The 26,108-nt window shown below is 30.6% G+C and overlaps 2 protein-coding genes across 10 annotated transcripts in view; one reads left to right on the plus strand and one right to left on the minus strand.

The window, feature by feature from the left end:
* The window catches only part of LOC143247121 (muscleblind-like protein 1), an 83,469-nt gene extending 66,297 nt beyond the window's left edge, over nt 1–17,172 (plus strand). For 7 of the 9 annotated variants that reach the window (XM_076494668.1, XM_076494706.1, XM_076494657.1 and 4 more), the window contains 7 exons: nt 691–951; nt 1,791–1,973; nt 5,445–5,672; nt 7,555–7,620; nt 11,840–11,978; nt 12,200–12,263; nt 12,873–17,172. In XM_076494668.1, coding sequence (XP_076350783.1) covers nt 691–951; nt 1,791–1,973; nt 5,445–5,672; nt 7,555–7,620; nt 11,840–11,978; nt 12,200–12,240 — 918 coding nt within the window. In that variant the 3' untranslated portion in view covers nt 12,241–12,263; nt 12,873–17,172. The remainder of the gene's footprint in view (nt 1–690; nt 952–1,790; nt 1,974–5,444; nt 5,673–7,554; nt 7,621–11,839; nt 11,979–12,199; nt 12,264–12,872) is intronic. The other 2 variants (XM_076494686.1, XM_076494696.1) reach the window with 1 other exon arrangement.
* The window catches only part of LOC143247119 (uncharacterized), a 57,431-nt gene continuing 46,184 nt past the window's right edge, over nt 14,862–26,108 (minus strand). Inside the window, exons 11-14 of the mRNA XM_076494634.1 lie at nt 19,585–19,757; nt 19,141–19,303; nt 18,362–18,452; nt 14,862–17,334 (exon numbers count right to left, since the gene is read on the minus strand). Of these exons, the coding sequence (XP_076350749.1) occupies nt 18,418–18,452; nt 19,141–19,303; nt 19,585–19,757 (371 nt within the window). The 3' untranslated portion in view covers nt 14,862–17,334; nt 18,362–18,417. The remainder of the gene's footprint in view (nt 17,335–18,361; nt 18,453–19,140; nt 19,304–19,584; nt 19,758–26,108) is intronic.

The raw sequence follows: 26,108 nt of genomic DNA on the forward strand, positions 1-26,108 counted from the left end.
ATTCTTATATAACGTACTTGTTATCGTCGGTGGCCATGACAACAGCATCGATCTCAAGTTTGGGACGCCAGAAGAGTGAACATATTATTGGCCACGTGCTCTGCGTCATCTAGTTATTTCATTATTGGTATTCGAAATTTTGATGAAAGTTACGTTTGTTTACAGTTTTATTTCAATTACTTCACTGCGTTGCCAGTTTAGGCGTTTAAATTAACACCATAAGATAGAACTTATATTTCACGTTATTAGGTTTCATAGTATTACAATAGCGCCTCCGATAAATCTCCCACCAGGGGCACAGTGGTATGTTTGTGGACGTACACTTATAGAAACTGGGTTTCGATACTCGTGGTGGGCAGGGCACAGATAGCCTTTTCGTAGCTTTGTGCATAACAAAACAAACAAGCCATAATAAATCACTATTCGTTGGAATACTTGCCATTAATCAACACCACCCGCCACAAACTCTTGAGTTGCTTTTTTTACCAATGAAAAGTGGAATTTGATGGTAATGTCTCATGGCTGAAAGGAGAGCGTGTTCTGTGGACTAAAGATTTACAATATGTGATATGATTCTGATTGAGTGTCTGTTTCAATAACACTATAAAATGGTTCGTCTTTTACATTATAGATAATTATAGAAAGGTATTATTTCATGGAAATTTTATCACTAGCATAATTGTTTCTTAGGGACGATGTAACAGAGAAAAACCTCCTTGTAAATACTTCCACCCACCACAACATCTTAAGGATCAGCTTCTCATCACAGGCCGAAACCATTTAGCTCTGAAGAATGCCTTCTTGCAACAAGTGCCACTTCAGCCTGTTTTGCCTGCTCCTGCTGTGGTAAATGGTGCACCCACCTTATTGTACACGCCACTATTGCAGCAACTTGCACAACAACAGCATTATGGAGGGATGTCACTACTAACCAATGGTACAATATCGAAGGTAATTTTCTATAGCGACATTGTCTTCTTTTTTTTTTAAGATAATTTATTTCAAAGCCTCAGAAAGATTGTCTGCTTGGAAATAAGTGACAGTTTAAGCATGTGTTTGCAGAGAAATCTTTCAATGAGGATAGCTTGCAACTTATAAAACACTTGTGAAATATTATTATGAGAAGTATTCAGTGTTATGACAATGAAGTAATTACTCTAAGGATTACCATAAGAGCAAACAACTAAGAATGGATATAAGATGGTTATATTCAAATAGATAACATTTAGAAATTTATTAAGCATAGAAACTGAAAATAATTTTTAAAAAAAGTAAAATAAAAAATGTGAAAGTTACTACATAACTAAACAAATTGATAAAAGTTTGGAAAAAATGTGTAGAATTAGTAAATTGAAGTGAAAGTATACCAGAAATTTTGTGACTGAAATGATGTGATGTCAGTAGTTCTGTTGAATACGTGACTGACTTGATGTCATATTAATAGTTCTATTGAATATGAAAGTAACTTGATATCATAGTAGTAGTTCTACTGGATATATAACCAACTTGATATCATGTCAGTAATTCTGCTGATTATGGGAGTAACATCAGAAACATTCTGTTGACCATTGTAAAATTCTCTATTTTAAAGTTAGCTTTGGATATCTGTTACTACTTTATAAGCACTAATACACTTGTTACTAGGACTGAATGGTATTTCTTGTTAATTTTATTACATTTTATTCCAGCTGGTGTTGTACCACGTTAAGCTGTTAAAGAAGGTGATAGGACACACACACAAGTATACATAGTTATTTAATATTTGAAATTGAAACATTTTTCTTTTTAAGGCAACAACCAATCCATATCTGGCAGCACTTCCTACTATGGCTTCTGCTGCATCATTTGCCCACTACTTGAATCCAAGCCCCATCTTTGGCTTAATGCCTGCAGATGCGATGGCAGCACCTCTCAGCATTGTCCCTAATCCCTTTGTTAATCCACAGAAGGTATCTCGAACAGACAGATTAGAGGTAAAACTAAAAGTATAAAGGTGTAGAATTTATAAGAATCACCAAGAGTTGGTGAACAACTCAAAATAATTAATAATTCACTATTAAAGTTAAGAATGTGTATAAGTTCTTTATATGTTCCATACCATCATTCATATCACACCATTTTTCTTTTAGAGTTATCTAAACTGTGTGTTTTTGTTAGTTGTTTCAGGAAAATAAGTTTAGCTTTAAAACTCAAAATTTGTAATTTAAAAATCTTATGTACATTTTAGTTTCCAAAACCTGTTCTTATGAATTAGTAAACTTGAGAAGGATTTTCTACCCAAAATGTAATTATGTACACAAGTTTTCAAAAATAATAGAATGCTATTGGTTGGACAAGAGAGTGTGTGTAACTAGTGTGTTAAACCTACTATTACTGCTTTATAAATAATTCTCCAAGTTTATGTATAGTTGTTTGAAGAAAAGGACATGAAATTAATGCTAAGAAAGCAAAGTGCTTGTTAGTGTTGTAGTTTTGTTAGTAAAAATTGGAAAGCACTAGAAAAATATCTCTTTCACAGACACTTACAATTGAGTATCAGTATATCTGTGATACATGCAATTCAGTTGCTTATGTTGCAAAATTCTAAGTACAGAAAGTTATTACAGTAATAAACTAGAAATCATGTAAACTACACATGTGTTTTATTTCTTTTTACTTTCCTATTTATTTGACTATGGTTAACCTATGTAATGTTTACTGGCTTCTAATGCTTCATCAGATTTCAGTGTTTAAACCATAGCTGTTAATAATTAAATATCTTTTTTAGTATAGGGTGGCTATCAACATTGGGTTACTGCAGACTTTGTTGACCCAGATGCTCATGGCCTAGATATACCAGTTTCCACCAAAATTTATCATCTAACCTTTTGAAGCAGTTAAAATAAAAATACTTAAATGTAATTAAAATTAACTTTGTTCAAAAGTATTTGAAAATAAAATGTGACACAGAAGATTTATATATATAGAGAGAGTATATACACATTTATTAATATTTAATACATGAAGTAATTATTTATGAGACAGTTACATTTAATTTAGAAGAATAAGGTAGTTGTTTGTGGTAGTCCTGAATGTTATAGTTGGGATGGTGTTATTTGCAATTATATGCTAGTGCCTTACAAAGTTAAGTTCAAAGCCTGAAAAGTAACTTATGGAAGCTAATTTTAGTATTATAAAAGTAAGAATACCTTTATTTTTGAGGTGTTAAAACTCAAGTTGTTAAGTTATTTTACAAAGGATTTTATACAATTTCTGAGTCTTGAAGAAGCCATAAATTTAATTTTATCAAGAATATAAAGAGAAACTTTATTTCACAAAGCATATACAGCATAGAAACAAATTAAGAAAATGAAAGAAGAAAACTAGAAAAGTTAAACTTTATTGTGTAATTGAATATATATATTTAATGATCATTAAATATGAAAAAAACATCACTGTGAATGGAGAACTCAAAGCTTATTTAGTGAAAAGAAAATAGAAAGTTTAATGAATTAAGTAACTATGTATGATACTGATGGAGAATAAGTTTCATGTACTGTTTAATAGTTCATTGTAAATAGAATACAGAGTCTGTTTATATAATAAATAGTTTTATGAGCCATTTTTGTAATACATAATTATCAACTATATAGAGCAAAGTGTATCCATCAGAGATATTATGTAGCTAATCAGTTATGTAAGTAAATGTATAATGTACATGTTCTTAAAAGAAATTGGTTTTACCAACTGTGTAAAAACTTCATTTAGAACAGAGTTGCTTTAATTCTAAATGATAAAAAAGCTATTCAGGCCACAAAATGCAATGGTACGGTATTTTAATTTTTTTCATGATGTATCTTCTCATCTTTGATTTGAACCCGAGACCTCTTCCGTAGACAAGTGCTCTACCAATGAAACTAAATGACTAACCCCTAGTGCTTGCTGATAAAACCTTTTTAGAAACTACAGTGGGATACTTGTTGTTTTAAGATTAATAATATAGATTAGACAGATGTGGAGTAATACACTTGAATTAAATTCGTTGTGATCAACTACTTAAGTTTAATAAAATGAATTTTCATTACTAGTGTAGTAAAATGCCTTAACAATAGTGAATTTAGAATTTTATTACTAATGCAATAAAATTGATTAATGTATGTTCAAAGTTTTATCAGATGTATAAGATAGTTAATAATGGTTTATGATGTACAGTTTCATTGTTATGCAAAGTATTGAAAACAGATTACATATTTTTCTAGTTGTATAACACTGTTTATTAATAAGAGGAAAGAAAATTTTCATTAATTATATGATTAGTTAATTCAAAGTGAAGAATTCTGTGTTATTAGATATTTAGTACAGTTTAATATTAGTGAAGAATGTGGAGATTAATAAATATGCAACACTATTTTTTAATAATACCTGAAGGTCAAGACTAAATTATTACCTACTGCAGTTGATTTATAAGATTAAAGAATACAGCTTTATCAAATGCATAACAAAATTTGATTTTTTACATTAAACAATGGAGGACTTATTCAGTTGTAAAACCAGATTTTTTTAGTAATTGAGATTTCAGAAAATATCAGTGACAAATCAGAATGAATTTTTTTGTAATTACAGTATTTAGTGGCAATATAATTTTTGAAAATGTTTAACTTTAGTAACCATATGAACTGAATTCAGTACACAGTCAGTCACATTTTTTGTAGTTGATTAAAAAAACATTACTCAAAAACATGTAAATAGATTAAATCAGAGCAATTCTTTGTTAAGAATGTATTAAAAAGTGTGAATTATTGGAGAATATTGGATGAGAACACCCGATATGAAATCAAAGAATAATTCTTTGAATGAATAAGTTTGATATGATATAGTACTATGATGTTAGGACTGTTTACTTCTATTTCTATATCTGCAATTAAACAATTACAATAGATGTTTATTGTATAATACAATACTGAACCTCGAGGTTCATAAGTAAACTGTTGTTGTTTTTGGTAAAATTTATGGCTTTAGTCCTTCTTTTAGGCTAAAGGTTACTGTATTTTGTTGCAATAATAGTATTACTTGTAAAAGTTTCTGAATTTTTTTAATAACAAGTAGTCTAGCTAGTGCTATAAGAACTGTGTCATCATACTGTGCGAGGTGTTTTAATTAAATAGTCACCATATAGGGGCATTTTCATTTTGCTGTTAATGTTGTTAAGTTTTTTGCATATATTGTGTTCAGTGTTTTCTGTTCTAAACTTTCCATTGTCCAAGCCTGTATTTGAAAATGCATGATCTAATTGAAGACATATCATGTTACCCTCATTCAAAATTGTGTATGTGTAATACAATGAGTGAAAAGAGGGTAAGAGATTGCACTAACTTCCCTATCCATGTCTCTGCTAGCTAATTGTGTTTGTCACTATATTTTTTTTCCTGCTTTCCTATCCATTTTCTTTCCCCCTTTCCTTGCAGGTGTGTCGAGAGTTCCAACGTGGGAATTGTAAACGAGTGGAAACTGAATGCCGCTTCGCCCACCCTCCTGAGCATGTGACGATGGACAGTACAGAGGGCATGGTGACTGTCTGTATGGATTTCATTAAGGGACGGTGTACGCGAGACCCATGCCGCTACTTTCACCCCCCACTGCATTTACAGGCTCAGCTAAAGGCTGCCCAATGTCGTGCTAACGTCGCTGCTATGGTAGGACAATAAGTATTTCACAGGCTTTTCCTGCCTGGCTCCAGGTCTGACTTTAAAATTAGCTGCTTTGTAAAAATGTGTGCATCCTGTTTGCTTGCTCAGAAATAATCACTTTTTTTTTTTTTGCCTCCTAGTAAGAATAAGAGTGAGTCCAGCTTAGCTAATTATTCATGTGTTTATTTCTGCTTATATAACAATAATAAGTAAAGCTCTTGAAAGGATGTAAATTTGTATTTGTTTGTTGTGAAAAAGGTTTATGCTTTTGATAGAATAAATGAAATATGTAGTTACCAGCATATATATTTCTTTGTTTATTTAAACTTTTCATATATATATATATATAAACACACATACAGAAAAGGCTTTTGATTTGTAGCTGGTTTTGTTGGCTGAACTGAACTGTCCTCGTGGTGATAAAGAGACTAAATTATAACTTCAAATTTATTTAATAGTGTGTCATATGAATTTGAAATAGTTTATTATTTTTTCAACAACCAGAAAATAAAGGATTTTCATCCAGGCAGCTTAGATTTGATAATGACACTGATTGGTAGAATGTTCTATTAAAATTGATTTTGTGATGTAATTTCAAACTCATGTAAGAGAGAGAACTACTGGACTGATTTAATGTGCTTCAATAATTAATTCAATAATTTGATTCTGTTATCTGTGCACAATTAATGTACCATATGTATATAAAAATATCCATAATTTTGTTATGAATTTTATCCATGTTAGTATTAGGCATAATGCTACAGTGGAAACAAAATTAACTCACAGTTAAATTGGATCAATATTTATATTGCATTCTGTATGTCTTTGTATGCTTGTATGCCACATGTCACTTTCACTATAGGCCTAGTGCTAAAACAGAGAAACTGTTAAAATATTATAATGTATTATACATGAACAGAATATTCATAATTATTGAAGCTCTTGATATGCCAGCATTATTACCTGTTTTTTGTATTTGCAGTTACAGATTTTACATATTATAATATTTTGATAAAATATGATTTAAAGCATTGAAAATGCTGTCTTTGTAAAAAAACAAGTTTATATTACACTGTACCTAAAAATATTTTCATTCTTACTTTTTATGTACATAGACTATAATTAATATTTAAACTGATGATGCAAAATTTCACAAAGCCTTTTTTTGTTTGCTAGTTTAGTGTAGATGTAATAATGTTTCACAGGTTTTTGAAATTAATTGAATATTTTTATCTGAATTTATCAAAAAATGATAGTTCTAAAATTTCTTAATGTTTATTGCATGGAAGTTAAGTAAAGTATTAACTGATTTCTCAGAAAAGTTTTGTAATCCCAAAAATGTTAAGTGACATAAAAATATCAATGAGAGGTAATAGGAAGGACTGATTGTGTTTCTATATAACGGTTTTGGGGTTTGATGTATAACTTGCATGTCTTCAAATGTTTCCTTTTATGGTAGTGATATTAACTGTTTTAAATTCTGTAGTCCTTGATAATGATGTTAATTTTTCTGTTGACTACAAAGAAAATTCAATATTATGAACATTTATTAAAAGCTATACATCTTGCAGTAACTACTTATAACGTGTGTAAGTTTCACAAATAAAAACTTAGCTGCATAGTAATCTAACTGTTTTAGAATTTTGTGCAATTGGTTGGCAAGAGGATAGGAATTGTTTTCTTTAATGTTTTATAATCTGATTTTGACAGTTATATATTAGGTAAATAGCTCCTTACTGCATGTTGGACTTGGTGAGCTGATTTGTAATTGTTGCTGTTTTGTTTTGGTTTCTTTCATCGCCTTGCTGCTTGCTGTGTCATGTGCTGCCACCTACTACCCACCCCTGGCACCTTCCAATCAACATCATCTGCTCTGCATACTAATTAGCCACATGTGGTCGAGACCTTGATCAGCAAGAAGCGTCCGCGTGACCCTGCTGATGACCTGATTCTGGTATTGGCCCTTAGTGCTTTTGCATGTAGCTCAGACTTCATAGCAGAAGAGGGCGTAGTGCAGTGTCTCACCTTTTGGCAGTACAATTTAAAGCAATTTAGATTAAAAATCATAGAACTAGTTGAAGTTTGAGCTCAGGCAACATTGCAATGCCTGGCCTTACTAAAAGCATGCAGCCCCAGTGTTAAAATTCTTAAAGATTTTTTTCTCTTTTATCAGTTAAAAGAAATAAATATGCATGTATTAAAAAACCTTGGTTAGAATATAAGTAAAAAAAAGCTAAAGTTAGAAGAAAAATGTTTTGACTGTGGATAAAAGATTTAAGTGCATGTTTTGTTTCTCATGAAATACATACAAGTAGAAAAGAACAGAACAGGTTTTACATTCAGGCCTTTGGTTTTATACAATTGGTTTCTTCTGTAAAACTTAGTTTTTGAGGTAATTTTTTGCCATTTGCAAAGCTTGCAGACTAACATGTATTACAGCAACAGAAAAACCTTGTGATCCATACTGTTTTGTTGATGTATACACACAACAGTATGGTTATATACAGTAAATACTGTCAACTCCATTTAAAAATGCCTCAGTGGTCAGGCTTTGAAATGATTGCTTTCTGCTCAGCCTACACTTTGATGTGTGTGTTTCTTTGTGAATATTATAACTGTACAATATATACTTTCAGACTTAATATTAAGTCAGCCACATTTTAGGTAGACATAACCCAATTTTTGATCTGATGCTGCACAACGCCCTTTTTGTTTGGGTAGATTACTTAACTATTTGAAACACTTCTTAAACCTTAGGTGTTTGGTTTTAATATTATGCCTGCTAGTTGTTGCTTGGTAATAAGATAAATGTATGTAATAAAAAAATAGGAAATCACAAACTAAACTTGAAAGTATTACCCAATTTAATATGAAGTTTTGAAGGAGTTATTACTTGTTTTTATCTTTCTGAATACTTCTTCTTAGTTTAAAATATGCACCCTTGAAACTGTTGTTTTTTTTTCAGCTTTCTAACTGCCTTGAATTAATAAGGTATTTTGAATATTAAGATTATAGTTAAATATGTATTGAATTTATGAATCACACTGCTTTGTATATAGTTTTCTGTTAAAAGAAATAAAACTGATAATTTTAAACAAATTTATATTCTTTAACTGATAAATGCAGTTTATTATTAGTACTATTGTAATCAAGAAAGTTTACTTTCAGAAACTGTGCAGTATTTCTGTTCTTCTTCATACACCAATTCATTCTCTGTTAAGAAACTGTTTAGTTGGTTTATAAGAAAAGAAAGATCATTCTAAACAAAAATATAGGTTACTTAGAGTAGGGGATTGATAAATTATCTAGTTAAATATGAGCATCAAAGCCAACATAAATTAAATATAAATGTATATACTAACATTCAACTGTTTCATGAAAACATATTTATGATAATTCATGTTGATTAATATAGTCTTATCACTTTTCAGAAAACTGATCATACTGTTTAGTGTGTTGTGTCAGCAGTGAAAAAGTAATGTTTTCAAAATAACATGTATTAATTGTAAGTAAATTGTCCCTATAAGTGAGTGAGATCAGAAAAATAGAAAACAAAAACATTTAATAATCACTTAATGCATACCCAAGTTGTGCACATGTTGGATTGGCTTATGTATATGCAACTATGTTTTCTATGAAAGTCTGCAAGATAACACATCTATTTAAAATTGTGTAAATGTATGAACTAAAACCAGTAAGCATCTGTGGCTGCATGTACATGGATGTTGCTGTTGTTGTTTTTTAATGGCTAGACTTTCATTAACGCTAGCTTTGAATAACAATAAGTTGGTATATTTGCTTCATGAATGTTTAAGATATAGGTCAGTGCATTGCTTTAGGTTATCTTTCTTTAAATTAAATTACTTAATATACTGACTATTTGGAGTTATCACTACCATTAAGTATTAAAGAAACGTAATAGGAGGCAATAAAATTTACATAGTATTATCAGGCCTTACCCCTAAAGGAACCTTTTAGATTTTAATAGAGTTTGCACACTTTAGTGTGTTGCACCAGGCAGACTTTGCCAGCTTTATTGCATCATGGCCTTCATAATCTTTATTTTTTTGATTTTAGAAACTAGCAAAACATATTAAATGTTAGCTATAATACACAACACCTGACTACAGAGTCGTAATGAAAATTTAAAAAAAGAAATGTCAACATGCACTATAATTGGTTTCTTTACACTTCAACTGTAACAGTAAAATCATATTTGAAAGTGCAGCATTATTTAACGTAGTACAAAAAAATGGAATCAGAAGTGTTTTGAATGTGCATTAACATGCCTGTAACTTTTACTTGACTTTTGAAGTATGAAGAATTCAACTTTCAATTTCAGCAGCTTTTAATTAAAGTTGTAAAATACAAGCTTGCATCTCCTTTAGCTCTGAAAGTAGGGAATATAGATTTCATTTACAATTTAAGTTAAAAATAAAACAGGCTCAAACTTGTTGCTTTATCTGTATGTGTGAAGAATTGAGAATTTCACTGTCAGTGCTTGCATTTACTGATAAAATAGTGGGAGAACAAAATCCAACACAGCTTTTTTCATTTTTATATAAGTGGAAAATTCCTGTAGTGGACAAAAATTCTGTAGGTATTGCTGTATTTGTTGAAACTGGTCATAGATGGTTTTTACTAATGCAAGAAGTATTAGTAAAGATAAATGTAACGTTTCTTTAGTTAATGCTTTACTTGTTCAAGTAAATGATTGAGAAACATCCATAGTTGCATTAACAGCTGAATTAGGTGAGAATGGGTACTTTTTGTAGCTTTTGCTTTAAGTGGATATTAAATAGCCATTTCAAGCTGTAGCAGCTGTTAAGTTGAAAAGTGGAAACATGTTTACAGCTGTTATTTTAAATGTACAGTTGGGAATAAAGAATTTATTCACAGTTATGATAACTAAAGATAATATACATAAGTATGAAAAATTATCTTTCATGATATTTTAGACTATGAAGCAGGACAGTCAATAATTGTGTTATATCTGTTGAATAATGTAAAATTTATTTTATATTAGAGAAACAGTTGAATGTGGTATATTATGTTTTCTAATGACATTATAGATGAGCTTATATATTTGATATTATGACTTGAGACTTATCTTTCTCATAACTCCAGTGCTGAACTGTATTAGTTCAATGCAAATCTATCCTTAGGGTTAAAGACGACTGGTTTATTGTTGAGACTATGTAAAACAAAATAACTCTACCCATGAAATTATTCAAAGTAATTAAGTTTTGAATAGCTGATTATAGTTTGTATTTCTTACATGGCATATAGATAAAACTGATGAGAACACTGCTTAAAGCTGGAAGTCTTGTAAATATACATACATTTTTTTAAGTAACTATAAGATAACTTACAATAGATGTAGCAAGTTCATAATTGTTAATGTTGCAATTTTTGGGGGAAATGTAATATTTTATGTGTTGAAGGGTTTATTAATATGATAGGCCAAATATACTTACAATGAAAAAAACCAATTTTGATATGCAAACTTAATGCAGTTTTAAAAGTATATAAATAAGAAAAATACTAAAACTACAAGTGTACAAGTTATTTGTTAGCTGACATTCAGTTATTACACTATGTATTTAAAAGGATTAGCCAGAACTTAAATTGCTTTTTATGTGTGTATTACCATTTGTTACTCTCTTTTTTTTTCTGGAAAAATTAAAAATTAGCAGCCATCTAATCTAGTGAAATTGTGTCTCAAAATCCATATCTAATGAAACAGGTAAGGTAGCACTTCAGATTATTTTTCTGTTAGTTTTGCATTTAATTGTGGAGTACATGCTGCAACAATAGGACAGTTGATAATTGTTTACTATCTGTTGAATAATGTAAAATAAATATTACATCAGAGAAACAAATGAATGTGCTATACCATATTTTCTTAGAACAGTATGGACAAGTTGATTTATGTTATAGTACTGAATGAGATTGAACCAATTTGTTATTGTGTATATTGTCACATCAGGTTGTTAACATGTAGCCAAAAATTCAAGATTTGCTGATAAAAACTTAGTTTTATTTTTACATTACTATAAAAAAACCTAATTATATATTGGTTACCTGTGTATTAAAAATACGAAATGAATTATTTATATAAACATATAGAATTTCAACTAAGAATGGTCATTAACCAAACTTGTGTGATGTAGGCCTTTCCAGGAATCGCCCCATATACAAAACGTCCAGCCATGGACAAAAGTGGAATCCCAGTCTTTCAGCCTAGTACTTCTGCAGCTTACCAACAAGCATTAGCCATGCATGTTCAGCAACCATTTGTGCCTGTATCATGTAAGTTTTAAAACCATTCATATTCATTATACGTTTCATATTAAGACAAACTCGCACATTAAAATGATAGTTACATTTGGCTTTGTTTATTCTAACAAATAAATTACCACTATTAACATATTATTATCTCAAAATACCAAACTCTTGTAATATAAAATAAATTGGTAAAACATTGTTTTGAAGCTTGGATATGTACATAATTTTCTTCAAATTGTTTACAGTGCCAGTTGCTGGACATTCAACAGGTGTGCCAAGATTTTAAAAAGAGTAAAACTATGAAAGAAGGTAGGTACATTTTGTATTTTTAACCATGTAATTTTTATTTGTAGGACTACATCTGTTAAAGCTTAAATCTTGAAGGATGGCAAACTTGGGCTAAGTTAAACATTTCAGCATCATTCTTTCCCTCAACTTAACTAAACTTTTCTGGAAATATCCGAATAAAACCTTATAGAAGTAATGTAAAGTTAAAAATTTGACTTACAGCTTTATTTCTTCCTTTAAAAGGTATAACCTAATTATCATAATAGAAACCTAAATGAAAATTAGCAAATGCAGTTTTAAACACTTTGAGATTGTTAAAAAATATTTTTCATAGAATATTTTGTTTTGTTTTTATATTAGTCCTTCCTGTCATATTTATTATATCACCTTTACAGAAAAGAAGTAACCATTATTTAAGAGCATGTGGAGCAGCCATTTTAGTCATATAACACAGTAAAAGGGAAAAAAACAATTTATATATTTTTCTATTGCATAAAATTGAAGTTTCTGTACAAGACCAGATATATATTTTTATTATTTCAAAGAAAGAAATTATTGGAAATTACTTTTAACTAATGCTTTAATGTAAGGAGTAGTAAGGCAGTCTTAGTTTTGATGTTTTTGTCATAGATATATAAAGATGAAGTTGGATCCTGCATCAGGTCATTTTTGTGCCCCTGTACGGGAATGAGGAAGTAATCTTCCATAAAGGCATGATCTAGTTCTTTCAGATGTCTCTGTCATTGTGATCACATGTACATGTCAACATCCCTAGTGAGTTGAGTTCTGTGTCCAGGGGGCATCACTGAATGTTTCATCTATGCTGAAATATTTAAGGCAAACATATAGTTAGGTCATTTTAGCTAACTGGTGTCACTGTATCCACAAGGCATCAAAGAACCAACAAAGGTGCAGCAATTTTAAATGATCTAGTCATTGAAAGAATACAAAAACAAACCCTAAAGAATTAGTTTGCATAAAAACTTAAACTTTTTGTGCCATTTTTAGTACAGCTCCCTGGATGAATAAAATAAAAATAATCACAGAGGTCAAAAAGGTTTCTTTCTCAGTTAAAACTTGATATAATTTCTTTATTATATTTGCATCTTTAAATAGCCTGTAACTTGTAATTTTAGAAACTTTGTTCTAAAAAAGAGAAAAACAACAACTGGAAATGTATATTTTAAACTATGCAAAATATGAGATATGATTATGTTATTAAGTGATGTTTTTTTTTAATTTCTAGACTGATTTAATTGTTTAGAAGGTTTATTAAAAATGTTTTAACAAAAGTTGTAAATGGACTAAACTGTTTTCAAAAGCCTTAAGGCTGTTAATAATACTGGTGATACACCTTAAGGGATGTTGTAATACCAAGTCACATGTTGCCCAAGAACTTTTAGGGCAGTTTTAATAGTGTACCTTGTAGAAGAAAAGGCTTTGGGGGAAAAATGGAAAGGATATTTTTAATAATGTTGTTTTTATATGTCATGTTGTTTTACTGTTACAATCACATCTTTATAAATTCTAGTGACAAATAATTTAAAATGTTTGTAGTGTTTCTTGTCTACTATTGTTGATGGTGTTGGTTTTTATAGAACTATAAATTGTTCATACAAAGACAACTGAGGTAACTTCTGATGCCTCAAGAGGCTGTTGTAGGATGTTCTTAAGTAATGTATGGTGAATTATTAAAATTTATATAATGTATAAGCTATTGTACTGTGTAGGCATTGAGCCTGTCTTAAAGTCTAAGGTCTGTTCAAACACCTTGAAACGAGTTAATAATGTTTCCTAATGCATATACTTAATGTGCATGAATAACTGTGTGGAAAGGAGGCCCAATGATAGGCTATATGATTTGGCTGATTGTGAATTTGTTACTTGTTTCAATTAATTCTCATCATAGTGCAAAACTAAAAAGTAACTTATAAGGTCAACATTTACAAATTGCTTTATTTTTAAAATTATTGCTTGTACCTTCAAGTTCACAAGCAATTTTAAAGAGCTTCAAATGTGTATTGCATACCATGAATTTTTATCGAGCTTAAAACTTTTTACTGTATGCAAGTCTTATTCTGTGTTTGTAAGTATCATACAATCTTCATTGCAGAATAGTTTTGTGTTATACATGTGGCCTGGTTAAAAGCATTATGTTTAACAGTTGTCTATAGTTAGCTTTTTATGTAAGAAGGGTTAGACTTTATCAATGTCAGTTTGAGATGTGCTGTTTTTTCCACTGTAAAATATTTCTTCCAGGTTCCTTAAATTGCTAATATGCTCGTCCAGAAAAGTTAGAAACTAACAATCATATTTTATCATTACTTCATAAGTTTTGAGAACACTGTATTACTTCTATCAATGATGTATCATTAGTAACACCATGATGTTACCCACAATCTTACTACATTAGTTTACAGTGAGTAAAAAACTAAAACACTGTTATACACATTATATATGAAGTAAATAGTATATCTTTGCTCCATTTTTCAGTATTAAATAAGAATTGTTGAATCTAAATGGCTAATCAAAAGTATAAGTTTTCCACGATAAGTTCTATATTTTATGTTTCTGTTTTTTAAAGTAAAGGCTATAGGTAATAATGTGAAGACTACTGTGTCTGTTTGAAAAAAAAACTTGTTTTTGTTGTATTTGTAGACATAGATAAAGACAGCTGATTACAGTTTTACTGAGATGTTTATAAATACTTAGCTGAGCATAGTCTATGGTATCTTAAAAGGAGCACATTCCAGCATGATCTTGGTGATATTTAGATGGTGTTAATAGGATTAGCAAACATTTAAAAGTAAACACTTTTAATAGGTAAATATATATATATATCTTCATAGTTTGATAAGCTCAGCTGCACACTTATTTGGTTAGCAGGAATTTTCTTTTCTTAAACCCTTAGTTCTGTATTGATCAGAGTAGCTGTACTAGTCCCATTGATTTTTTTCTAATAATTGTTTTCACTAGTTCTCTAAACTAATTTTCTATGGATGTACCAATTTTGGATTATTTAGTGTTCAGCTTATTGACAAATCTTAGGATAGTTTGTTAATACTGGTTGTCTCTAACTGTAGAATTGTCTTCTTGTCAATTGCTGTGGGAGTTAACTTAGCCTAAAAATGGATATTTCCAGTGATATGAGTAACAGATATGTTAACTGATGCATGGCCAGCTAGCCTTAATGAACTTGTAGTTGATTTGTTAATTAATCTAAAACTTATTAATTCCATAAGACTGATGTTTAGTTTGCTAGAACACTTTGTGGCAATACTCAGATTTATTAATCCTTCATGCTGATCAGTTCTTTGCTAATCTTTAAGTAATAGTACAGAATGGGAACAGGACAACTAATGTTATGGAATGTAATGTATATCCAGTCCACTAGGATCTATTTGACAAAATGTATTTAGAACTTAGTGTAAACTAGTTGTAAAAACCCACGCATGGCAGACTTACGAAAAATAGACTACACCCAACTTCTGTTTTAAGCAAAGTGATTTTGCAGTGTTTGAAAAATATTTAAAGAACTATGAAGGTATAAGTTCCTGTTTAAAGTAGTTAAAATCGAAGTATTGCTTGGTCTTTTTATAGTTTTCTGATCTCTCAATAACAAGAGAAAAATGTGTCTTCATTGCTCATTTTCAGTTCATCTTATGCATGCCAATATTTCTTGTCTTCAGAGGAAATCACCCCACAATGCTCTATGGGATTGAAATGTTCTATAACTTTACAGATGACTTCATTTAAGAGACTTACTTTTAATCAATGTTAATTGTAATTGTGCTTTATATTAAAACAGGATTGTATGAAGATGAAAAACTTACAATTTCATTGTAATTTTGTGTCAGTAGAATGTGTTATACAAATTCAAAGTGTTATAACAACCAGTATTTTCATTGCTGCCAGTATAAGGTTGTTGATTGTAGTACCTGTATTTAAAGCCAAGTGAAAGCATCATCATCTAGAAATGAAGAAATGAATTAATTATTCTATAGCCATGGCTGACGAGTTTAATTTAATTTACTTATTGTCCTAAAATGGTATATTTCTTTTTCTCTACACATGTGCAGTAACTAAACTGAGATACTAAATACAATAAATTTGTGAAATTACATTGTCATTAAATATTTTTATATTGTTGACTATAATTAATACATTTGAAGATTTTCTAAGTATCTATTTATTTTGTAAAAAAAATTCTTCTATGTTTTTTTAAAAAAAGTATTCTTAATTTCATTTTATAAAAACGTTTTTTAGAAAAATTGCATTTTTTCTAATATATATATATATATATATTTAATTGATAGAATGAACTAAGGAATTATAAACTATCCTTTAACATCTGTATGTATTACTCAAAAACATAAACCTTAACATATCATATTAAGGAACTGTTTTGATGTATTGAAATTAAATAAGGTGGTTTGATAAGGATTGAGTACTTTGCCTACAGTGTGAGATGAATGGCTAAATTTAATATTTCCAGTGCTGGACCTTGATACTTTCACATATTTTAGGAATTGTTACAAAACCATTGTTGATAGAGGAAGTAGGTTATTTGTATTAGACAACTATCAAGATTGAAGATTTTTGCTCTTCAGGATCTTAGAATTGGAGATGGAATCATGTTGTAACATAGTTTTATGATCTTATAGAGAGTGAAAATTTGCAGAAATTAGCAGAAACTGAAGTATTGATATTGTTTATTATAGTAAGTTGACAGTAGTTTTGTACCAACCAAGAGCTTTTGGTCTAGACAGCAACTGTTGCTTTTCCATAAGGTCACAAAAGACAGTAGAACAAACTTCTGTCCTGGTAATTTTGTAAAAGACTTGTAGACTTTGTAAGTTACTCTCACACAAGCTGTATTACCAGAATGTCAATATATTGAAAATAAATTTACATTTATACCAGATAAAAATGGACCATTTGAAAACTTTCCTTGATTATAGTTAAAAAAAAAAAAAAGGATATGCATCATAATAAATATTTCATTTTCATCACAAAAGTACATGAAAGTGTAAGCATCTGATGGAAGATTCTGATGACAACTGATGTACTTCAGTCATTCTCCAGTTTTTAACTGCATATGAAATGAAATTATAGATGTCATAATCAAGCTGTTTCTTATCTTCTTCATAATTTCATATCTCTTGTATAAGCTATTGAAAGCTTTACCATTTTTATACTACAGTATAACTATCAAAGCAAGTATGATTTAAACCTATTTCCTAAAATGATCCAGGAAAACATAATTAATTTGTAAAACCTATTTTCAATTTAATAATTCTGTTAACTTAAAAGCATATATTCATCAAAAAAAAAAAAACTCATAAATGTACAAGTCAAATCCAAATTGCATACCACAGTTAAAGGTGAAAGCTATTGTTATAGCTAAAAACCAGTTGTGGCAGTATTTTTGTACCTAGTTGTATTTGCTTATGACTTTACAGTACAAGGATAAACACAGTGGTATTTTCTTAATAGAAAATATTACAACAACTATAAATCAAACTTTCTAATCTTACTATAGATAAAGTTATAAAAATTTAAGCATTCATGGTTAACTCTAGTAAACCATAAATCATTTTCTTGGGCAAATGTGTGACCTAGAATGACATTAGATATGTTGAGTTATATTAAAAACAATCATATTAAGAACCTTGTAGACCATGCAGGATTATTACCATCACTTATCAGAGAAATGTGATGATAAAGAACCAACTTTTCAGAAAATAAAGCTTAAAGATGGTTTGAATTGGTAGTAAGAGAAAGTTTGTTATAAATTTACATTTCAACAAGCTTTTAACATTCTCAAGTACACCAGGTACATGATGGTGACACAAGCTTGTTGAAATGTTGTTCAACTGTAGTAAAATTTTTTCACTACTTATTCAAATCATCTCCAAACATCGTGTGAAAGAAGTTTCAGCAACTAACTTGAAAGAGAGAAATATTTAATTTATTTTAATTTAATACTCAGAGCAACTTTCTTACATTAGTATGAAATAAAAACACTTTGGAAGGTGGGAAAATTTAATATTCTGATTTTTGAAGAAACTGTTAGGTGTCTTAAAAAATTTCATTTGTATGCTATGTACTTTACTTACAGATTGATGTTGATGAATTACCACCACAGGTATTTGTAAAACAAATGAAACTTGTTTTATCTCCAAATGCGACAAGTATTATCCTTACTTCCTGCAAAGGAAAAATGCATTTATCTATTAAGAAGTAGTCTAAAAATATACATTGGAGTAAATGACAATAACTTAAAGAAACGTCATGATATTTAAATATTGTGTTTATGCAAAAACCACACAAGTCATGAAGATCATAAAGATTTCTTTTAAATAAAATAAAATGTCAGTTACCTCTGCCTCTATCAACTATATATAATTTATTTAAGAAGTTATAGATGTATATTTGTAATGATTTAAAAGAGACTGAGAAAATAGTGTACTATTTTAAAAATATAATATTGCAGGCTCATTAAAATAGTGTGTATTAAGGAAAAAAATGATTAAACATTTAGGTGTACACAGATGTTTAAGAAAGTTACATAAAAAAGTATAATTTATTTACTCATAACCACCAAAATATTAAAGTACACAAAGTTTGTATCAAGTATGAATAACATTTTGTAAGTTCTTAAGTTATCTATATTTATGTACACCAGTACTTCTTTGATAAACATCAATACAGCCTATCTAGAATATTAACAAATTTAAACAGTATTCAGTATTTTCTGAAATTTTATGTTGATAGGAACTGAAACATGTTAAAACCTAACTTCAACCATTCATAACATAAACAGCTATTTGTGTTTCAATTTTTTTTATTTGCATAAATCTAACAGTGCAAATACATCCAACTTTATAACACTAACCAGTGATGATAGTGTCCCCATGATAATTAAATGCACAGCTAAATATTTCATCTTTATGTCCTTGTAGAATTTGTAGACAACTCCCAGAAAAGGGGTCCCATATCCTGGCTGATTTGTCTGTGCTTGCTGTTAGGACTTTATTACCTTGAGGATTAAACAGCACCTACAAAATAATTGGAAAAATTCTGCACTATATGACCTGAAAAGATAAACTACTACTTTAATAACTTATAGTCTTTGACAAGTATTTGTAGAGCATAAGCTTTAATGGGAAAACTGTATGCTTTTTATCATTAAATGCTTTATGCTATTAAATTAAACATATTAATTTTAAGCCTTTTAGTATATTTTGCTACATAAAATTTGTGCTTCCAAGGTATTGATGTTCATAAAATTCTAAAACATTTTCAAGTATTGCTTTAAAAACTCAAAGACCCACTTTACTTTTGATATTTCTCCTTCATGTCCACTAAGCTCTGTTAAACACTCTTGTTTCATGACATCAAAAATACGAGCTTTACCATCAGCAGAGCCAGTAACTACATGATGACTTGTCATGTCAAAGACTGCATCTAATACTTCATCTGTGTGGCCACAAAAATTTCCTAGTTCCTGTCCTGTAAAATACCATACAGTTTATAAATAATTTTAATTAGATAGTTAAAGAACATATAATCTGTGATAAAATGTATTTAATAAAAAAGAGCCTGCAACATGAAAATAAAGTTTTTTTTACCAGCTGATTGGCCAAAGAAAATAGGTTTCCCACCTAACTTGAACCAGTTAACAAAGCAGGTTTCTTATGTTTTCCCCAAAAATAATTACCAGAGTAGAAACTGTCTTTTTTTTTTCTTTTCCAAAGTCCTATTTTTAACATTTTTATGGAAAAAAGACAACCAAAAAGCATACATATGGGATTCAAGGTGTTGATAGGTCATTTTCAGAAGAAAATAGGGTCACTCTGAAAATCTAGAATTTAATAAGTTTACTTTGGGCTTGAAGTTTAAAATTTAAAAGCCAATAATTCACAATAAAAATACCTAGCACTGAAACATTATGATCATGTTACAGTTATTTGTATTGAAATAATTTATCTCACAGTAACTTGGGAAGCATATTTTTGGAGACTTATTAAATTGAAAATGTGTAAGTATATTTTAAACTGAGATGAGGTTTTTCAAATTGGGAGGTCACTTCTTATTGGTGGTAAACAATGAATGTACATTATGATTACTCAGGGGTTCATATGTAAGTTAGAAAGTGAGGCATTCACACGTGTTTTGCACCACTTGTATATCTGAAGTGTATAATAATATTCGTTATTAAAAATACACATTAGTTATAACTACTGTAGAAAAATTGGCAAAAAGAAAATGAGACATTGTTAAAAATAACAAAGTGGACGTAAGAAAAGAAATATTAAAATTGCTAAAGAAACAGTATGAAAAGTAAGGTGGAGCCACTGAAAAGTTTACTCTTAAATAGAATCAGTCAAGATACAAATGTTTCAGACCATGATGAAAATATAAGTGAGAAGACTACTAGCAGACATCAAGTGCCAAGTAATTCATTCAATGGCAAGATTTTTTAATGAAAAGAGTAAAGATACTGGTACCACAGTTCATTTTACAGTCTGAAAGAATGAACAGTGTGAACATGAAAAGCTCCATCATGCAACTACTAGTAGGGAATATAACATCCTGATTATGAAACTTATAAAGTCATATGCATCTCAAATTTTCAGTATCTTACATTTTGGCTAAAACATAATTATAACTAATTGTAATTTCTTAGTAATGAAAGGTTTACAGAAAAATGAAAAGGATAACTTTCAAAAGATTCACAGAGGACAAACATTTTCAAAAAACTACAAATGAAAGCTACTAAGTGGATGAATTGTAAATCATCAATGGCTCATGTACTCCATGACAAAGAATTGTATTTTTTGTTTCTGTTGCATGCTCTTTGGTAACTATAATATGGCTTTAGGATCAGGTGGATTAAGTGATTGGTTGAATACAAATTCACATCTGTCTGAACATGAACGATTCAAATGGACACAAGGAAACTACCCTGTGATGGTTCAAACTTAAAAAAAAAGAGAGAACAAGAGGTGCACTGTCAACAATCTAAGTTTACAACTACTCAACAATGAAAAGAGTTCAGTGTCAAAATGTTCTTGAAAGTTTTCTAGTCATCATACAGTTTCTGGCTGAACACAACATGGCTTTTTATGGTTCAGTTTACAAAATGTGCCAGCTACATAATGCAAACTCTCTTGGATTTGAGGAGCAAAGGATGAAGATATTTGTGACCACTATTTAGTAAAGTACATGAAGAAGGAGTTGTGTTTTTTTATGGGCACACTAAGGTGTAAACAATTATTGTACGCAGAATAAAAAAAGTGTTAAATATTAATATGTGATATTAGACTGTATACCAGACCTCAATATAATGAAAATATGTCACTGATTATTCATTGTGTCTCAGACAGTTCATCTGATATTTCTCTTGAAATTTATAAACATTTCATAAATTTTTTGGAGGTGAAGGAAAGCAGAGATAAAAATCTTATCAGTGTTTTACTGTGCCAGCTGAATGAGCTGGGATTAGACTTTGGACTGTAATGCTAATATGAAAGAGCATAAGTCAGGTGTAGAAGCATATCTTCTATACGTGATTCCAAGAGCATTTTTTCATTCCATGTGAATGCCACACTTACAATCTGCTGCTTTGTGACTTGGCAAAAACTTGCCTAGAAACAGTGACACTTCTGTATTTCTTGATTTTGGCATCAACATAAAGAAAGGCTATCTTTGGTGAATTTATGAAGCATCTGTCTGCAATTGTTTGATTTAATAACTATTGATGAATTATTATTATTATTGCAATTGCAATTAAGCAAGTGCATATATACTAGTACACACTTGTATACATTATGTTTTGCCAAAAAGTTGTATTGATCTGTACAGTTGAAAATATGACCTAATAAGCCCATATGTTATTATCAAATTAAAATGGTGCATAAATCAAGATTCTGATTTAAGTTATAAAAAATATGTCTTAAATAGCTGCAGGTACATCCCGGGATATGACAGACCTTAGACTTTCTATGGAACTTCTGGCAGCCCCAGATACCCCCCCTCACCTCTAAAGGCTGGAATAGAAGGGCCTTGCAATCTCTAAGGCTAGGTCTCTTCAAAGAGGAAGCAAAATAAATTATACATCAAAGAGGTCAATGAAGACAAAGGGTCAAATTCTGGAAGTCTGCAAAGATAAGACATCCATTAAAATGATAAATGGCTACCTAAGATTACTTACAGAAATTGGCAATCCATTTAATAGTTTGTGACAATAAACCCAGTGATTTATTAATGTCCCAGAGACAAACGAAGTTTGAAGATTAAGCTTGTGCACTTTGGTGATGCAACTGGCATCCTGGGAATTATAGGAAATGTTTTCAAATAAGCTTCAGAAAATATGAGGTTCAAGTGCATATTTCCCCCCCCCTCCAAGAAAAAAGAAGAAGAAACCATAGATGATCTGGTTAAAAGAAAAAGCCATCAGAAGAATTCACTGTGCTGTGAAAATAATTTGTTGTGATATATATGGGAAGGTTCTGATTAGAAGATAAGCATACAGAAACAACTTACTGAGCTCTGAGGAGAGGCATACTGTTGATATAATCCACTAAAGCATTGATTTGAAAATGCACGAAAATAACTGAATCTTTCAACTCATCCATAATCCATAAGCACGTCTTTCTAACAGTTGGCAAATCTAGAACACTGGTAATTATGTTCTGCTTTTTAAGAAACCAGAAATAATAGAAAACAATCCTGCATCTTTCCCCATGTTTGAAGGGTCACATCAATGAACAAATTAAAGTTCACACGTGGAAGATGCTATGAAACTCCAAGATTAATGAAGTTTCAGTCAAATAAAACTCATAGCTTCATGAGTTTCCAGCAAGTTGGAAAATGTCTAGATTGGTAAGTTTCAGTATTTACACCACTGAAAAGTTAAATCAAAAGACATAAAAGGTACCACCTACACCAAAGTTACAAAGTAAGACATTCTAAGAAGAACAGTTATGAAGAAGCAATGCCTGTGAATTTTAAAATTTCAACTTCATTAATTCTAAAGATGAAAGCTATAAACATCCCTAACAGGAATCTTTAAAGACACCTACATGCTTGAAAAAATGAATTTTGATGTAAATGCCAGCTAATAATAAACCCAAGACTGGTAGAAGATTACAGGCAGAAGTCTGCTCCCATCTTGGCATATTATTGGGTGGAAGTAAAAGTCAATTAATCATCAATGCAATAATGTAAATAAACATCCTGCTGATGCTGGTGAACATACAGAGGGTAAATATTGTACTGAGAGTGAAGCATCTGGCCCCAAAACATAAAGGAAGCAAAAAGTAAAATAAATTGGAACTTTAAAATAATTATTAGCTATTTAAATCATAGTTTGTTTTTGTTTATTTTTGGAATTTCGCACAAAGCTACTCGAGGGCTATCTGTGCTAGCCGTCCCTAATTTAGCAGTGTAAGACTAGAGGGAAGGCAGCTAGTCATCACCACCCACCGCCAACTCTTGGGCTACTCTTTTACCAATGAATAGTGGGATTGACCGTCACATTATAACGCCCCCACGGCTGGGAGGGCGAGCATGTTTAGCGCGACGCAGGCGCGAACCTTGGATTACGAGTCGCATGCCTTACGTGCTTGGTCATGCCGGGGCCTTTAAATCATAGACATCTACCAATATTTCTTCAGGTGGGTCTGTAATTGGGTAAATTCTCTATTTTAAGTTGGAGATTATAAGAAAACAAAGATTATATGCTGGATCAGCAGCAAGAATGTGACTGATAAAATGCAATTAGCAAAAGGTATGAGTACCATGTAGGTCTGCATTATAATGAGATATTTATGTATGACAATTAAAGAGTAAACCTGAAGTTAACTGTGACTGAACTTAAGTTGAGAAAATAAATGGACAAATGATGTAAAGTGTAAAACAAGTTTTATTTAAAATGCTAAAAAAACTTACCATATCACTGAATAAGGCCTGTTTTATAATCCTAAAAGGTGTTTTTTTATATTAATCAACTCATCTCTTGAATTAAGTATAACTTTCTGTATACTAAATAAAACTCATGCTCCTTGCTAAACAGGAACCTCATTTTTACCCATTAGTGACAAGTGTCTTCACGTAATGGTCATTCTCATAAACATATAAATCTGTATACTCTGGATATGATATACTTGTTCAATGAAGGACATTGTTGTCAAGGGCCTGATGCACACAATGTGTGAAGGTACAACAATATATCTGTGTGTAAAGTAGATGTTATCTACTAGAACAAAACAACACAATGATTTTCTAGGCCATGTTTTATGCCAAAACAACATAGAAGCGAACTATATGAAAAACTTTAAAATTATTAAATTAATAGAAAGTGGAAAATACTTGATATGCCTGTACATCACACAAACATCTTATGAAACTTCTGACTGTAAAACAACAGGAGGAAAAAAAAGTAAGGTATAGAGCAAATCTGTTGATTGATAAAGTACCTCCAGAGGGTAAACATAGCTCACTTCAGGAAAAAAAATCTGAAGAGAGTAATTCAGACCACAAGTCACTATATGTGACAAAAAGATCAGAAACAAAAGCACCACCATACACCTTAGAACTATCTGATCTCCAAATAACTTGAAGAAATAAACTTAGGATATTCACTAAATTTACCTGATGAAGTCACATGGTAACCTATGAGGATACTAAAGACTGTTTTAAAATTTCTAATATCATAAAGAGAAATCCCAGAATTTTGATAAATCTTAATTATGGGAATTAGGATGCTTGTGGTTATTAGTGACAAAAAAGTCTGAATTCATTATTCGAAAGAAGTTTGGGAACAAAATGGGAAAAAAATCTTGGTAAGTTTCAATGACCCTTGTAGCATGATAAAGATGATATAATGTCCACTCTTGAGATGGAATGCTTCACAAGCTCACTTGACTGTAAATTCCTTGTGATACTTATATAATATTATGCTTGTCCTGAACCACACCATCCATGGAAGATATGGATAAAGCATAAGGGAATTGCTTCAAATCCCCACCATGCCTCTATTGAATAAGTCTGTATGATCTACTTCTAAAAATAGGGTTTTGTGATCACCCATTACACTGTCTCAGGGGTTGTAGTTTCTCCAGGCTCCCCAGTGCACTTTTACTTCCTCTTTCCCAATGAAGTATAGGAGTCATCACCTAGCAGTTTTAAACTGTTGAAGTAGTAGTTGACCATAGAAGCAACCTGCTGGATGGGCTCCACAAATATGGCTATAACCATTCAGTTCAGTGTAGTGGGAGTTACAGGATCCTACCTATGAGTGTTTTTTCCCAAAGTTGAAATGCTCATATGCAGTTCAACCCTCAAATTTGATTTATCCCTCCTATCCCCATACAGATATTGGTACCTAGTGAGTAAGTTTTGGAGATCAAATGAACCAATCACATAAGTCCTCACATAGGTTTCAGGTTGTCCATCTTCCCCCCTCTATTATTCTTCTGTGTAGTTGATCACAGATGGTCTCCATGGCATGCTTCTGCTTCTGTTCTGGATTTCTCCTTATTATGAGGTTGTTGACTACTTGAGTCATTTCAGACTTATTCATGGTCTTTGGGGTCTAGTGCATGCTGTGTACTTCCTTTGGCTTCTGGACGATACATTCTAAAGTCCCTGGCATTAGACCACTCTGCATATTCTCAGAGTCTTCTGATAGGTTTACTCTTGAATCTTAGAACTTGAGGTGAAGAAAGTATATTGTTGTTGTTGTTATTTGGCATTTTATGATGCAAAGGAACTGGACTATCTGTACCAAACAACCAGTAAAAAAAATAAAACAGTGAAAGTATAAAGTGTAAAGGGAAATTAAGTTAAAACAAAAAC

This window comes from Tachypleus tridentatus, chromosome 1, assembly GCF_004210375.1.
Source record: "Tachypleus tridentatus isolate NWPU-2018 chromosome 1, ASM421037v1, whole genome shotgun sequence".
In the NCBI taxonomy this organism is placed as follows: Eukaryota; Metazoa; Arthropoda; class Merostomata; order Xiphosura; family Limulidae; genus Tachypleus; species Tachypleus tridentatus.